We start from the raw sequence: 16407 nt of genomic DNA on the forward strand, positions 1-16407 counted from the left end.
AATATGGGGTACACTAAATGTTAGCCATCCATTTCAAAAAAGAGACACTTGATTTTGAGTCACTGGCTCAGTTTGAGTTGGGTATCTGGAACGGAATGCAACTGATTCACTCCACTCCACCCACTCACTCACTCCGCAATTGTCAAATTCAGCTAGATTAGATTCTGTACAGTATGGAAACAGGCCCTTTGGCCCAACAAGTCTACACTGACCCTCAGTAACCCACCCAGACTCATTCCCCTACCCGATAATTTACTCCTGACTTGGCAATTTAGCATGTCCAATTCACCTGACATGCACATCTTTTGGATTGTGGGAAGAAACCAGCGCACTCTGAGGAAACCCACACAGATACAAGGAGAATGTGCAAACACCACACAGTTGCCCAAGGTGGGGAATCAAACCTGGGTCCCTGGTGCTGAGAGGCTGCAGTGCTAACCAGTAAGCCACCGTGCTGCCCCTCTATTTTCCCTACACACAAATTCAGAGACTTCCTTTCCCACAATAACGTAAGAAATTATTTGTTGCAATTAAGCCCCTTTTATCTTGTTATATCTTTGGGTTCATTTGTGACTCTCTCTCCTGTTTTGTTCAAGTAGATCGGGTATATGTGAGCGCCTGACATTATTATTTTTGCTAGCCCTCGCTGTTCGCTGCTTCCACATTTTGTTCTTTTTCCTCTGTTATACATAATTTCCTTCTCTTGTCCTTCCCTGCCACTTCAAGCACTTTAATTTCTCCAAGTAATTTGAAACCCAGTTACAATAAACCTTTCCCACTAGCTTACATCTCTTCAACTGTAGTTTTAAGCTCAGGAACGTAACTGGTGTTAGCAAATCATTCCCTTTCCCAAATGTGAACAAAAGGTTACGGGGTGCTAGAAAAGCTGGCTTTGCATGTACAAAGGTATTGAGTAAACACAGCCATCTTTTAAATAAGAGCTAGTTACACTAGTAGAATTAGGATGTAGGTTTGCTTGCTGAGCTGGAAAGTTCAGATGTTTCGTCACCATACTCTAGCATCAGAGAGTCTCCAGGTGAAGTGCTGGTGGCATGGCCCACTTTCTATTTGTTTAGACTTCCTTGAGTTAGTGACATTTGCTGTGGTGATGTCATTTCCAGTTCTTTTTCTCAGGGGCTGCAAATGGGATCCAAGTCAAAGTCTTGATAAGAGTTCTAGTTAGAATGCCATGCTTTTAGGAATTCTCGTGCGTGTCTCTGTTTGGCTTGTCCTAGAATGGATGTGTTGTCCCAGTTGAAGTAAGGATACTAGTGAGAGAGGGTCATGTCGTTTTGTGGCTAGTTTTCTGCCAGTTTGTCCAATGTAGTGTTACAGTTCTTGCAAGGTACTTTGTAAATGATATCATTTTTTTGCTTGTAGTCTGTATAGGGTCTTTCAAGTTCATCATTAGCTGCTGTTTTAGTGTGTTGGTGGGTTTGTGGGTGACCATGATGGATTGTGTGGACTACCATACACTAGTATCCTTACTTACAGGTGAGGAAGGACACCATTTCAACTGGGACGCCACATCCATCCTAGGACAAGCCAAACAGACAAGCACGAGAATTCCTAGAAGCATGGCATTCCAACCAGAACTCTTAACAACAAACACATTGACTTGGATCCCATTTACCACCCCCTGGGGAAAAAGAACTGGAAATGATGTCACAGGATATGTCATCAACCCAGGGAAATCTAAACACCAATAGAAAGCAGGCCATGCAACCAGTGCTTCATCCGCAGGCTCACTGTTACCTCATATGGTGACAAAACGTCTAAAAACAAACCTTCCAGCTCAGCGAGCAAACCTACATCCAGAACCCCAACCTGAGCTACAAATCTTCTCAAAACTCACTAACTGGTAGAATCAGCTGAGTTTTCACTTGACTCCATTTTCTGTGATGCCAACCAGATGCTCCAAAGGCAGCTCAGCAATTTGGGTAAAAGTAGGCAGGTTATCCAGAAGTAAAGGATTGTGTTGGTTAGACGGAGAGAAAATGAGGGGCTTGTTTCATGAGGAAAGGATGGACAGGCTGGACCTTTTTTATCCACTGGAGTTTACAAGAATGAGATCTTATAGCAGTATATAAGGTGCAGTGGGGACTTGACTGAGAGGATGCTGAAAGATATTTGTCTTTTGTGGGAGACACTAGAGCTGGGTGCGAGAGTTTCAACATAAGGGGTCTTCCATTTAAGGTGGAAATAATGCAAAACGTTTTCTTTCAAGAGGTTGACTAGTCTGTAGAATGTTGATCCACAGAGAACAGTGAAGGTAGGATCACTGAGATTTTAATCTGTGCTTGACATCTTGTTGATCGAGAATCTAAGGGTACGGTGGACAGACAGGAAGATGGGATTGAGCCCCCCCACTGTGAGCTGGGCTGTGTTTGTATCAAAAGAAGGGCAGGCTCGAGGGGCTGAAATGACCACCTCTTCCTCCAAATGAGTATGCTCATATGTTGGTGTATGAGAAATGAACTGATTGTTAAATTTTTGGAGGGATTCTGACATTTTGTATACAAATATATGATACAGTTGAGATCTGATGTTCAATGTTTTTTTTGGAGATTTTATTTCAGTATGAACTTCAGCTGTAGATTCTTTTCCTGTGTTACAGGAAATATTAGCTGTTATATGGCCATTTGATTGTTTAAAAAGTAAAGCTGTTCTAAATGTTTTCTTGATTCAAATTCCCATAATTGCCCTTTGTTACTAAAGCAATATTTCATTCTATGATTTCTTAGCTCAATGTTTTGGATTATGAAATATGGGATCCAGGTAGTCCAGTGGTACAAAAGGTGGTGTTGAAGATATTTGAGATTAGATTGGAAGGTGAGGTTGAGAGGATTGGTGTTGGTTTTCAGCACTTACTTTATGTTCCTTGGTTATCTTTTGGTGAATTGGGTGAAATAAATTGGTGTAGTCTGGACTTGGCTGCTTGTGCATATCAAGCCAGTATATTCTGTACATTTTGTATTGATCAGTTTGGGGCAAATTTTAGATAGCAAGTGTGAGATTAGAGATGCAAGATTGGAATGTTGGATGATTTTCATTCAGGATTGATGCGGGGCCCATTGAATAGCTGAGTTGAGAACACCCACAAAGGATATGGAGTACTAAATACGGTCATCACAAACAAGACTTTATAACAATGGAAAATGTTCAGATTTTGATTCCAGTGCAGCAATATGTTGCTTAATTGGTGCAGAAACTTCCTAATCTATTACAAAGTCTTTAAACTTCAGATGACTTACAAAGGACTGTTTATGATTAGTAACCCCACATTAGTGAGTAAGAGCTGGGTACTTTTGAACTGTATCAATACAAAGAAGTGTTTCCAGTATGAAATTGTGTATTTTAACTGTTTTTTTAAGATTGAGGCTTTTGAAGTGAGGAACACTAAATTATAAAATTTTACATTACAAAAGGAGGTTGTTCTGCCCATGTCTGTACTGGCTCCTGAAAGAGCTACCCCGATAGCCCCCTCTTCATAGCCCTCTAAATTCATTCCTTTCAAATATATATCCGGGTCTCTCTTGAAACCATGTATAGAATTCACCTGCACTCCCCTAGGCAGCACATTCCAAATTCTAACCAGTTTTTTTTTAAAGTTACTCCTCACTCCTGGCTCTCCTGCTGAAAGTCTTGAAATTGATTACTGACATAATCAATAGAGTAAAGAAGAATATTGTCAAAAATAGTTGACGCTTTTGAGCACCTCAATAAGGTCACCTCTTAACATTCTCTGCTGCAAGGCGAATAATTGTTTCATAATTTTCTGCAGACTATTCGAGGGGTCTGTAGTACATTCCCAATTAGGTGACCATCCCTTTCTTCCAAATAACTTCCCTGGATGTATTCCCAGGTATATCACCTCTTAAGTACAGCCATAATGTTATCCCCAGTCAAGAACACCACTCCTTCCTTTTTGCCCTTTCTATCCTTCTTGTAGCATGTATACCCTGGAACATTAAGCTGTCAGTCCTGTACAACCCTGAACCATATCTCTCTCATTGCTATGATATCCCAGTCCCATGTCACTAACTATGCCCTGAGTTTATCTGCCTTGCCTGTTAACCTCTTTCATTGAAATAAATGTAGTTTAATTTATCAGTCTTGGCTCTTCTCTGCTTTGTTTCTGCCTGCCCAGGTTGAGTTTCTCCTTTTCTCAACTGTTCCAGTCTCAGACTGATCTTTCCTCATTTGCCCTGGATCTAAAAGTTGAAATTCTAAATTGGAGAGAGGCCAATTTTGACAGTATTAAGCAAGAACTTTCAAAAGCTGACTGGGGTGGATATTTATAGGTAAACCAATGGCTGGAAAATGAAAAGCTTTCAAAAATGAGATAACAAGAGTCCGTGGACAGTATCATCCCATTAGGATGAAGGGTAAGGCTGGTAGGTGTAAGGAAAGCTGTATGACTAGAGAAATTGAGGTTTTGGTCAAGAATAAGAAGGAAGCATATGTCAGGTATTGACAGCAGAAACTTATTAAATCCCTCGAGTACAAAGCCAGTAGGGGTATACTTAAGAAGGAAATCATACAGCATGGAAACAGACCCTTCGGTTCAACCCGTACAAAACAAGCCATGAGATCGCTTTAGCAGGGTAGGGTTAAGGAGAATCCAAAGACATTTAATAAACACATTTTAAGGACAAAAAGGGTAGCTGGGGAGAGATTAGAGCCCCTCCGAGATCAATAGGGCAGCCTGTGTATGAAACTGCAGGAGATAGGGGAGATAGTAAACTAGTATTTTGCATCGGTATTTACTGTGGAAAAGGATAGTGGAAAAGGATATAGAAGATAGAGAACATAAGGAAATAAGTAGTTACATATTGAAAAATGTCCATTTTACTGAGGATATAGTGCTGGATGACTTAAAATGCATAAAGGTGGATAAATCCTTGGGACCTGATCAGGTGTACCTTGGAACTCTGGGCCCCTTGCTGAGATATGAGTATCATCGATAGTCACAGGTGAGGTGTCAGAAGACAGGAGGTTGGCTGACGTGGTGCCACTGTTTAAGAAAGCTGGTAAAGACAACCCAGGGAACTATAGACAGGTGAGCCTGACATCGGTGGTGAGCAAGTTGTTGGAGGGAATCCTGAGGGACAGGATTTACATTTATTTGGAAAGGCAAGGACCGTTTAGGGGTAGACAGCATGGCTTTGTGCATGGGAAATAATTTCTCATTAACTCGATTGTTACTTTAAAAAAAAACCTCAGGATTGAGGGTAGAGCTGTAGGTATAATGTAATGGACTTCAGTAAAGCATTTGACAATGTTCCTCCTGGTAAACTGGTTAACAAGGTTAGATCACGTGGAATACAGGTAGTTTTGGCAAAACGCATGATTTGGCTATAATATTGTTGAAGAATTAGGGAATGGTATTTTCGAGCATGCTTTCCTCCATTTGCAATAGTGCGATTCCAGTGGGGATGGGTTTGTGTTCGTAGTTTCTCCACATGCACAGTGTCACTGCTGGTTTTCATGCCATACTGCACTTGCGCCAATGTCAGCCGCTGATAAAGCAGCTTTGAGAGGTACTGTACTGAGAGCAGCTTTCTTAGATTTTTTTTTAATGTACTGTTTAATTTTACATTTGCTAATAAATCATTTCAACCATCATTCTGGCTGTGCTTTACTTTCGCTTTAGACTTTTTGGGTGATTTTTGAGCAATTGAGTGATATTTTCTGCTGGTCTGCCCCCAACCCCACTTTTCCTACTGGCCCCATTATTTTTAATTGAGAGGTTTCACGGGAACACAGCTATGGCATTATAGGTAGTTCTCCTATACAGGGAGAACTAGCCGTTTGGATACAGAACTGGCTCAAAAGTAGGAGGTAAAGGATGATGGAGAATTGGCCACAGGCCTTCAGTCTGAAAAGCAATGGTATGCCACACGGATCTGTGATGGGTCCACCGCTATAAATAATTTAGATGTGCATATGGTTAGTAAGTTTGCGGATGACATCAATATTGGAAATGTAGTAGACTGCGAAGAAAGTTACCTCAGTATAATGGGATCTTGGTCAGATGGGCCAGTGGGCTGGGAAGTGACCGATGGAGTTTAATTTAGATAAATGAAAGGTGCTATATTTTGGAAAGGCAAATCAGAGCAGGGCTTAATGATAAGGTCCTGTGGAGAGTTGCTGAAATAAGAGACCTTGGAGTGTAGGTTTGTAGTTCCTTGAAAGTGGAGTTGCAGCTAGATAGGATAGTGAAGAAGGCATTTGGTATGCTTAGCTTTATTGGTCAGTCCAATTAGAATAAGAGGTGGGGAGTCACGTTGCAGCTGTATACAGGGCATTAGTTATGTCACTTTTGGAGTATTGTGTGCAATTCTGGTCTCCTTCCTATCGGAATATGAAACTTGAAAGGGTTCAGAAAAGATTTAGACAATAGGTGCAGGAGTGGGCCATTCAGCCCTCCCCGAGCCTGCACCGCCATTCAATATGATCATGGCTGATCATTCCTAATCAGTATCCTCTTCCTGCCTTATCTCCATAACCCGTGATTCCACTATCTTTGAGAGCTCTATCCAACTCTTTCTTAAATGAATCCAGAGACTGGGCCTCCACTGCCCTCTGGGGATATTGCCAGGGTTGGAGGATTTGAGCTATAGGGAGAGGCTGATTAGGGTGGGGTTGTTTTCCCCGGAGTGTCAGAGGATGAGGAGTGATCTTAAAGGTCTATAAAATCATGACTGGCATGGATAGGATAAATAGACAAAGTTATTTCCCTGGGGTTGGGGAGTCCAGAACTAGACCTCATAGGTGAGGGAGGAAAGATATAAAAGGGACCCTAAGGGGCAACCTTTCATGCAGAGACTGGTGTGTATGTAGAATGAGCTGCCAGAGGAAGTGGTTGGGGCTGGTACAATTGCAACACTTTATTAAGTGACAGCTGGTTGGTTAGATGAACAGGAGGGGTTTGGAGGGATATGTCAAATGGGACTAGATTTATCAATGATATCTGATCAATGTAGATAGTTGGACCGAAGAGTCTATTTCTGTGCTATGCATTTCCATAACTCTAAAGCCCGAATTCTCTTTTTTTTTCCCCTTGTGTGTAAAATCCCCTATTCCAGTTAACACTTTAAGAAAGTACCAGTACAGATGGTCCACGGACCAATCTTTTTTTAAGTAAACTGAGGACTATTCTGTCTCCTGCACATCCCAAGAATGGATTTTTTAAAAAACACTACTTTTAAAATTAAATTTTTAAAATGACATTTTCTTGAAATATTGGCTTGTGCAAGATTCCAGATTGATCTGTAGGTCAAGCTAAGTCCTAATAGTTTGCTATAGTGGCTATTCATTACCAGGACTTTGTCCCACTGGAAAAATCCACTGCCTTCAGTGTACAATGAGGAAAGAAAGGAAGCAAAATGATGGGACTAGTGAGACTTGAGATTTCTCTCCACCTCTATACATTGTTGGGTTCAGTTCTATTTTTCAACACCAAAAGTAATGTCCTTCATTTCAGAATACTCTTTATAACCTGTTCATAATTCTACTGTATATGATGCGGTTTATGATCAACATTACAACATGACTAAATTTAACCCCATCAGTTGATGCAATTCAACCTGCATTCATAACACTTAGTTCAACTCATTGGCTTAGGACAATGGCTTATACTGTTTGACACAAGCCAATAAACAGGAAAGTAAGTAAAGGTAGGAGGAAACCTTTATTGTAAACAAGATTAGTTCTCGATACAAATAGCCACTTTGGTCAGTAATTTGGCTTTTAATGGGAGTTTTCTTTGTCTTTTAGGTATGTGGAAAAGAATTCAATCGGATGTATAATTTGCTGGGTCACATGCACCTTCATTCAGACAGTAAGCCCTTCAAATGTCCATACTGTTCAAGCAAGTTTACCCTCAAAGGGAATTTAAGCCGGCACATGAAGGTCAAGCATGGTGTCATGGACATTGTTCTTGATGCTCAAGGTAGGTGCTCAGTCTTCCTCCTAAATATTGTACCAGTTAATTATGGGTGAGGCGCTTTATTACTTCAGGATGTTTAACTTAGCCATCTTCTCACAAAGCCGCAAGATCAGGGAATACAGTGTTAGATTGGAGTGCCCAGATTGTTGTCATTTGCATTCCCTATTTTGGTTCCCCATGTACAAATTATATTTGCACATAGACCTTTGAATCAAAAGGCTCTATTGCCGAATGTAGAACATTTTGTGTAATCTGGTACTTCAGGGCAGTTTGTAGTGAGTACTGCATTGGTTGGAAGTGTCATTCATCCTTCAAACAAAGCCAATCTCATGATAACTGGTTCCAGGTTGATTGGGATATTATTGATGGCTGCCCGGTTTCCTGTCAAAGTTCCTCTACTTGAGTAGTTATGAGGTGCTGAATCAGCCTCACTATCTGTCTTTCCTTCCTTCCTTTCCTTTAAACTAACCTTTTTCTTTTCGTTCCTCCTATTTTCCTATGCCCCAGTCTTCTCTGTCTAAATGTTTTCTATAGGCATACACCTAATGAAAGAGCAAAAGTGAAAGGTGGACTTGTTAACGGACCAAAAAAGAGAATTTACAGATGGAGGTGGGGGACAACTGGGGCACTGAATCAGCACTTAACGTCTGACTTTATCTCCTCTTTCAGAGTATCATGGGTAGTGTTGTCTTCATTGATAATTCAGGCTAGAAGGTGATTGGCATTGGATATGCTGTCTGTATTTAATTTTGATAAGGACCAGTACTGGATGATCTGCATCCAGAGATACTGAAAGAAGTGAAAATGGAAATTGCAGAGGCACTGGTATTAATTTGGAGTCTTCCTTGGACTCTAGGATAGTGTAGAGGACTAGATTTTTATACTCCTGATTAAAAAGTGTCTAATAAGCTCAACAACACACGCTGAGGAGCTTTTAGAACCAATAATGTGGGACATGTGCAGGTTACACATGCAAAAGATGGGATGGTGATAGTGACAAGAGGGGAGGTTGAGGGTGGATGTAGCTCTCGATGGTATGGGTGCAGACTTCAAAACCACACTGAGGTGGAACTGGAATGATGTCAGAATTCTCATCTCCGTGCAATGGCAGGAGGTGCACCAATATGCAAATCACTTGGCACAATTCAAAGTCTGCTGAAGATACAAAATTTGAAATATTACAGTGAGCAACATAGTATAGAACTTGGGTTTGTTGAATGGGCAGGCAGGTGAGACATGCAATGTATTGCATAGGAGTATAAAGGGTTTTGATTTTTCAATCTGCATAATTTTGCCTGTGTGGTCGAGGCAAGTTCATTCAAGAGTGATTTGCGTTATTATCTCTAGAGGAAGAATATGGAGGGCAGTGACACTAGCTGGCTTGTTCCTTGGAGAGCAGTTAACAATACGGCTGGCAGTATGTCCTCCTTCTGTGCTGTGATCATTCAGTAATTCTGTAACTCTTCCGTGCTATATTGCAGGTTTGCTGGATCATGCAAGATATTGGTGTATATTGACCCATTTTGCTGTGAAATGGTTTGTGGCTGTTTTAATATTTCATTGTAGTGCACAGTGCTAGGTGTGATTGTGTCTCTCTTCCAAGCCCCAAGTCTGGTTTCCTTGCTGAATTTAAATATTGACCAGAGTTTATTATTCAGTGTTTTCTTGTGGAATATGCGGATCGGTGCACCTGACTAATATTAGCTATTTTCTCTGGGTAAGTAATTTGTGGGATTCATCCACAGTATAGTTGTGAATAATATCAAATTCAGTGTGAATTGAGGCTGTAAAATGATAAAATATTATGAGATGGCACAGATTTTTTAATCCAAAAGTAATGTTACAGGCCCTTTCTCAGCGCAAAGCACTGCATCAATGCTGCCTGGTCAAATGGGCTGCATTAGTTGGTTACTTTAAGGACACAGTTTTATTTATATTCCTCTGGGAATTCAGAAAACATTCATTTGTAGATAAAGGAAAATATTCCCTTTTTGTTGCATCTTTTAACTGTAGCCTCTGCAATAAAATAAAATGGAAGTGGTTTTCTCCAGTCCCTGTTTTATCTTTTACTTGAAACTTTCCATCATTTCTAGTTGAGGGGAAAGGTGGCTAATTTGCCTTGGAAAGCTTGTCAGTTTGTGCTGACCTTCCTTCCTCTGGTTCTTTGTATAAGACCTTCTCTGATTAGTCTTTTGGTTTTGTTCTCAGCTGAACAATCCAGCCTGTAGTTGAAAGTGTTTATAAAATGCTTTCTCTGTAGAACTGAGATTCCACTCCTATTTCCATTACCTTATGAAACTTTCTCTCTCCCTACAGAGAGCTTGTTGGATATTGGGCATTCTGAGCGTATCGAAAATCAGCAAGCAGATATTGATGACTATGAAGAAAACTCTTTTGACTTCACAGGTGGACAAAAAGCTGCTGATGACACTTCAGACTCAACAAAAATGTCTGATGATGAAAGTATGAAAGACATCTACTTTAATTTTGAGAAGGAAGCTGAAAGATATGGGATGGACTTAAAACCATAGCTGAAGTGAAGCCAAAAAAAATTGTTCTGTGCTTTGACCATTGTTATTTGTGCATAGCTTTCTCTTAATGCTGCACTTGCAGATTTTAAATTAACATTCCAACTTTAAATGTATGTTTCACAAAAACATTGTAATGTGAATCCATTTTACACGTTACTAATCTCAGGGTTCTGTGCAAATTTTTTTTTAAGATGGTCTACTCTGGACCAAAACAGATGACTACTACCAAAATTTTGTTGGTCTTTACTGTGTAAAATATAACTTCAAAAAGAAAAGTTCTGTATATATCCAATTGGAGTAATTCATTGAATTACATTGTGGAGTGGCTTTTGTGGATTTATTTTCTTACTGGACTATATAATCATCTACAATAGCAATAAAATAACAAATCAGTTTAAAAGTTTGTGGCCAGAAGTGTTTTTCTTGCTTGACATTTACTATTTTAAAAAAGTTACTGGTTAAATTTCAGAGATCACTGCAGATTATAAAGTGCAAATTAAAGTGCTTGACTTGCACAGCAATGAGTTGGAAGAGGAAAGACCTTGTGTGTGAAGAGAAGAAGGAAAGTTTATCAAAAGAATCTGGAGTGAGGACAAAATGTGCGCTGGTCATCTGACAAGCTTCACAGCAGTGGCTGTGTCTATCGTACTGTTAAACAATGTGCACTAACAAAGCCTTGCTTTCTATTCTTGTAATATTTGTCTCTTTTAAAACTGCAATTCCTATGCCAATTTCCAATGGAAACCAGCGATATAAACTTGCCTGTCACTACACAGTCAAGTCATTGAATAGTGATCCACCCACAAGTTGTTCAAAATGCTTTCTAGAGAATTTTCACCTTCTTAGTAAATGAGATGTTTTAGTGATTAATATTCAAGCTAAAAAAAATTAGAATTTTAACAGGTATATTAAATTGCTCAATGTTTGCACCAGTAAGTATTGTTGGGTTTTTTTTTGAGGTTGAATCTGTGGGCTTTGAGTATGCTGTGCAACCAGAATTCATCTAACTGCACCCCTCAACTCCATATCTCCAGATACATCGGTAATCTGGGGAAAATAACTGGACCAAGGGTTTTTAAATATTATTCCGTCTCTATTTTAAGGTCATACTCTTCTGTAAAAAAAATGAAAGTACATGAGTATCTTTTCATTCTGTCTGGGTGCGTAACAGTCTGCAGAACAGCTGTCGTACCAGACTATCGTGAAAGCCAACCTCCCATCCGTGGACTCCCTTTACACTGTTCATGCTGCAGAAAGGCTGCGAATGTCAGAGACATCTTTGACCCCACTAATGCTGTCCTACAGCTTGTCTGTCAGGCCAAGACACGTGTGTGCACGCACACACAAGCGTGTACACAGCTTTTTCCCTGTTGATATTACACTCTTGAATGGACCTCTAATGTCAAACAATGTTACTTTGTGCAAATATTGATCTTGCTTTGTGTACTTACTGTGCAGCTGTAACCTTGTATGCCTGTCTGTCTCAGCATCCTATGATCTGCATGTCCTTGTTTACTATGATCTGAGTATGTGTTGGTAATAAATCAAATCAAAATCAATGCAATGGTATAAAACACTAAGATCTCTCAATCCCAGGATTGGAATATGATAAACAACAGAAAAGGGATACAAAAAAAAAAGTGAGGTACTGAAAGTGAATGAAAAAGAAAATTAAGGGATGTTAAGAGTATCCCTAAAGGTTCATACAGATATTCAAGTGTATTGTAGGCCCTTAAAGATAAATGAAAGTAATAGTTTAGAATTACAAATATCAGGCTTGTTAAACATTTAATATTAGTTAGCCCAGTTAGTCCAATATCCATATGGGGCAATACTAAATTCATCATTAAGGAGGTCATAGCAGAATGTTTAGAAAGCCATGGGCAGAGTCAGCATGGTTTATGACAAATTTATTGAATTCTTTAGAGGATGTAACAAGTAAGGTGCATAACCAGTAGTTCTAGTAGACTTTATTTCAAAAAGGCATAAAGATTACCCTACAAGATTAGTGTATTTAGGTTATGTATTAACATGGATAACCAACAGAAGAAAAGTCAGTGTGCATGGATCATATTCCAGTTGACAAGCTAATGATTGGAAAGCCACAGGGGCCAGTGTTGGGACATCAACTATACATAATTTATGATTTGAAGATGCTGGTGTTGGGCTGGGGTGTACAAAATTTTAAAATCGCACAAAGCCAGGTTATAGTCAAACAGGTTTTATTGGAAGCACTAGCTTTCTGAGTGCTGAGTGCTTCATCATGTGGATGAAGGAGCAGCGCTCCGAAAGCTAGTGCTTCCAATTAAACCTGTTGGAGTAAACTTGGTGTTGTGATTTTTATCTATTTATGATGTGTATAATTAACCTAAATAAAGGAATGAGTTGTATTTTAGCAAAAATTGCTTGTGATGCAAAGATAGGAAAACAAGTTGAAGACATGGAAACTGTACAGGGATTGTGGAATAGAACAGACTACTAACTTACTGTCACTTGTATTTCTACAAAAAAAAGCAATTAAAAAATGTTTGAGTTGCCAGACTCTGGCACCTGGATGTCTTGAAACGCATAAAAGTGGATAAATCCCTAGGACATGATCAGGTGTATCTTTGAGCTCTCTGGGAAGCTAGGGAAGTGATTGCTGGGCCCTTTGCTATTTGTATCATCGATAGTCACAGGTGAGGTGCCGGAAGACTCGAGGTTGGCTAACGTGGTGCCACTATTTAAGAAAGGTTGTAAGGAAAAGCCAGGGAACTATAGACCAGTGAGCCTGACATAGATGGTAGGCAAGTTGTTGGAGGGAAAGGATTTATATGTATTTAGAAAGGCAAGGACTGACTAGGGATAGTCAGCATAGCTTTGTGCATGGGGAAATCATGTCTCATGAATTTGATTCAGTTTTGTTTTTGAAGAAGTAACAAAGAGAATTAATGAGGCCAGAGTGGTGGATGTGGTCTATTGAACTTCTGTAAGGAGTTCAACAAGGTTCCTCATGATAGATTGGTTAGCAAGCTTAGATCTCAGGAAATACAGGGAGAACTAGCTAATTGGATACATAACTGACTCCAAGGTAGAAGATAGGGTGATAGTGGAGGGTTGGTTTTCAGACTGGTGGCTGGTGACCAGTGGTGTGCCACAAGGATCAGTGCTAGGTCCACTGCTTTTCACCTTTTATAGAAATGATTTGGATATGAATGTAGGTATAGTTAGTATGTTTGCGGATGACGCCAAAATTGGAGGTGTAGTGGACAGTGAAGAAGCTTACCCTAGTACAACAGGATCTTGATCGGATGGGCCAATGGGCTGAGGAGTGACAAATGCAGTTTAATTTAGAAAAATGTGAGGTGCTGCATTTTGGAAAGCAAATCAAAGCAGGACATATACGCTAATGGGAAGGTCCTGGGGAATGTTGCTGAGCAAAGAGACTGTGGAGTGCAGGTTCATAGTTTTTTGAAAGTGGAGTCTCTGGTAGATAGGATAGTCAGGAAGGTATTTGGTATGTTTTCTTTTATTGGTCAGAGCATTGAGTACAGGGGTTGGGAGGTCATGTGACTGTACAGGACATTGGTTAGGCCATATTTGGAATATTGTGTGCAGTTCTCGTCTCCCTTCTTTCAGAAGGATGTTGTGAAACTTGAAGGGTTCAGAAAAGACATACAAGAATGTTGCCAAGGTTAAAGGATTTGAGCTGTAAAGAGGCTGAATAGGCTGGGGCTGTTTTCCCTAGAATGTGGGAGATAGGGGTGATGTTATAAACCTTTATAACATAATGTGACAAGGTCTTTTTCCTGGGGTGGGCAAATCCAGAACTAGAGGGTATAGGTTTAGGGTGAGAGGGGAAAAATTTAAGTGACTTAGGGGCAATGTTTTCATGCAGCGGGTGGTGTGTGCATGGAATGCCAGAGGAAGTGGTGGAGGCTGGTACAAATACAACACTTAAAAGGCATCTGGATGGGTGTATGAATAGGAAGGGTTTGGAGGGATATGGGCTGGGTGCTGGCAAATGGGACTAGATTAGGTTGGGATATCTGGTCAGCATGGACTAGTTGGATCCAAGGGTCTCCTTCTGTGCTATACATCTCCGACTCTATTACTTAATTAATAACACATCATATGATTAAAACAATTAAGACAAAGTCCATCTTTGTTCAGTTCACGGCTACTGGGTTCCACAGGAAAAGACAGAAAGCCGACACCAAAGGTGCCAAATCTCAGGCTGAACCACTGTGCTGCTGCTGATGCTGCCTGCAGAAACTGCCTCAAACACACCCCTCGATGCTAAAGCCCCTGTTGGATCAGACCATTGGAATCTCGGGCCATAAGACTCCACACAGGAATCCAGAGCCATCCAAATCCAGGACTGAGCCCACCTCATTGGCGAAGACACCACTCACTCGGACCATTGGAATCCCAGGCCAGTTGTGATTATATGATCCACCATACTTTTGTTAATGTAGGGAAAATGTGAGGTTGTCCACTTTGGCAGGATGAATAGAAAAGCCATACACTTGTTTGGAGAGAGACTCCAGAATGGTCTAAATATTGGCAAACATGCAGTACAAATGTTTAGCCTATAGGCAATGACCTGAGTAAGCTGCAGCAGTTCTGATGGTCTGTGCACATCCATCAGCATGTCCATCCTGTTTGCAGTATTGACTTCTGATTCCAAAAGTTGCTACCATGCATGGAGCTCTTGTCAGAATAAAAATGATTAGTGGAAACATTGCATGCAAATACAGCAAGTAATTGAAAGGCAAATACAATGTTGGCCTGTATTACAAGGAATTTAGTATTTGATGTGAGATAACTGTAAAGGGCATTAGTGAGACTGCGTCTGGAGTTTTGAATAGAGATTTGGTCTCCAAGTGTGAGAAAGGATGCACTTGCCTTTGTAAGCTGTTCAAAGAAGGTTCATTAGACTAACTTTGAGGATGAAAGATTGAGCAGGTTGGGCCAATACTCATTTGAGTTTGCAGTGAAAGGTAGTTTTCATTCAAACGTCAGATTCTGAGAGGATAATTTTGGAAAGGATGCTTTCTCCTGAGGGGTTCTAGAACTTGAGGGGCAATTTAAAAGGAGTCTCCCAACCAAGAAGCGGAATTTCTTCTGAAAGTTCTTAGACTTTGGAATTCTCTTCAATAGACTGCAGTACAAGCAGGATTATTGAATACGTACAAGTGAGACAGGTTTTTGATAAATAAATTGAGGGTTATGTGAGCTAGGGAGAAGAATCAAATTAAAACCACAATCTGATCAATGATGGTCTTATTGAATAGTGGAGCAGGCTTGACAGACACAATGGCCTACTCCTCTTTCTTAGGAGAAAACAAGAGATTGCATCAAATGTACAAAGTACAGTTAAAATTATGGGGAGAAACTGGATTTAACTCTGTTTTTGGAAAAATACTGGAAGAAAATAAGATTGAAGATTTACAGATGTCCTGATCGTTTCTTCACATGTTGCCAAGGGGTAAATAGGTAGTAAGAGGCAGGTAAGGAATAATATCATTCCACTTTAGGAAGAGTGCGATTTAAAATAAAATTAGCTTAAACTAATCTGCTTTACCTAATATCTGTTATGGTGAATTGCATTTTAAAGACCAAGAGTAAATTATTATTTGCATATGAACTGATCAATGAGAACTTGTATGGATTTGTATATGTTAAACATGTTTAGTGGATCTAGTTGAGTTTTGAGGAACTATCTATCGTGATAACTGAAGTCTCTGGAAGTTTTTCTTCCCTAGGAGGCAATAGAAGAGATTGTAAAAATAAGGGGATATAGATTTGGAGGTAATCTTGTGACATGGATAGAAAATTGGTTAGGAGATTAAATGCAATGTGTGGAAGTTAGCTAGACAAAGCCTTAAGCAGGTGCTATTTTGCATTCAGGTCTGGGATCCACATTTCAGAGGATAGATA

At 40.0% G+C, this 16407-nt stretch overlaps 1 protein-coding gene across 5 annotated transcripts in view; it reads left to right on the plus strand.

Annotated features, from left to right (window-relative positions):
* znf710a (zinc finger protein 710a) overlaps positions 1–10885 on the plus strand; it is a 37784-nt gene extending 26899 nt beyond the window's left edge. For 4 of the 5 annotated variants that reach the window (XM_072564775.1, XM_072564773.1, XM_072564772.1 and 1 more), the window contains 2 exons: positions 7783–7957; positions 10271–10885. In XM_072564775.1, the coding sequence (XP_072420876.1) occupies positions 7783–7957; positions 10271–10485 (390 nt within the window). In that variant the 3' untranslated portion in view covers positions 10486–10885. Of the gene's footprint in view, positions 1–1494; positions 7753–7782; positions 7958–10270 lie in introns of those variants that run through there. The other variant, XM_072564776.1, reaches the window with a different exon arrangement.
* The last annotated feature ends 5522 nt before the right edge of the window (positions 10886–16407 follow it).

This window comes from Chiloscyllium punctatum, chromosome 48 (genome assembly GCF_047496795.1).
Source record: "Chiloscyllium punctatum isolate Juve2018m chromosome 48, sChiPun1.3, whole genome shotgun sequence".
Classification (NCBI taxonomy): Eukaryota; Metazoa; Chordata; class Chondrichthyes; order Orectolobiformes; family Hemiscylliidae; genus Chiloscyllium; species Chiloscyllium punctatum.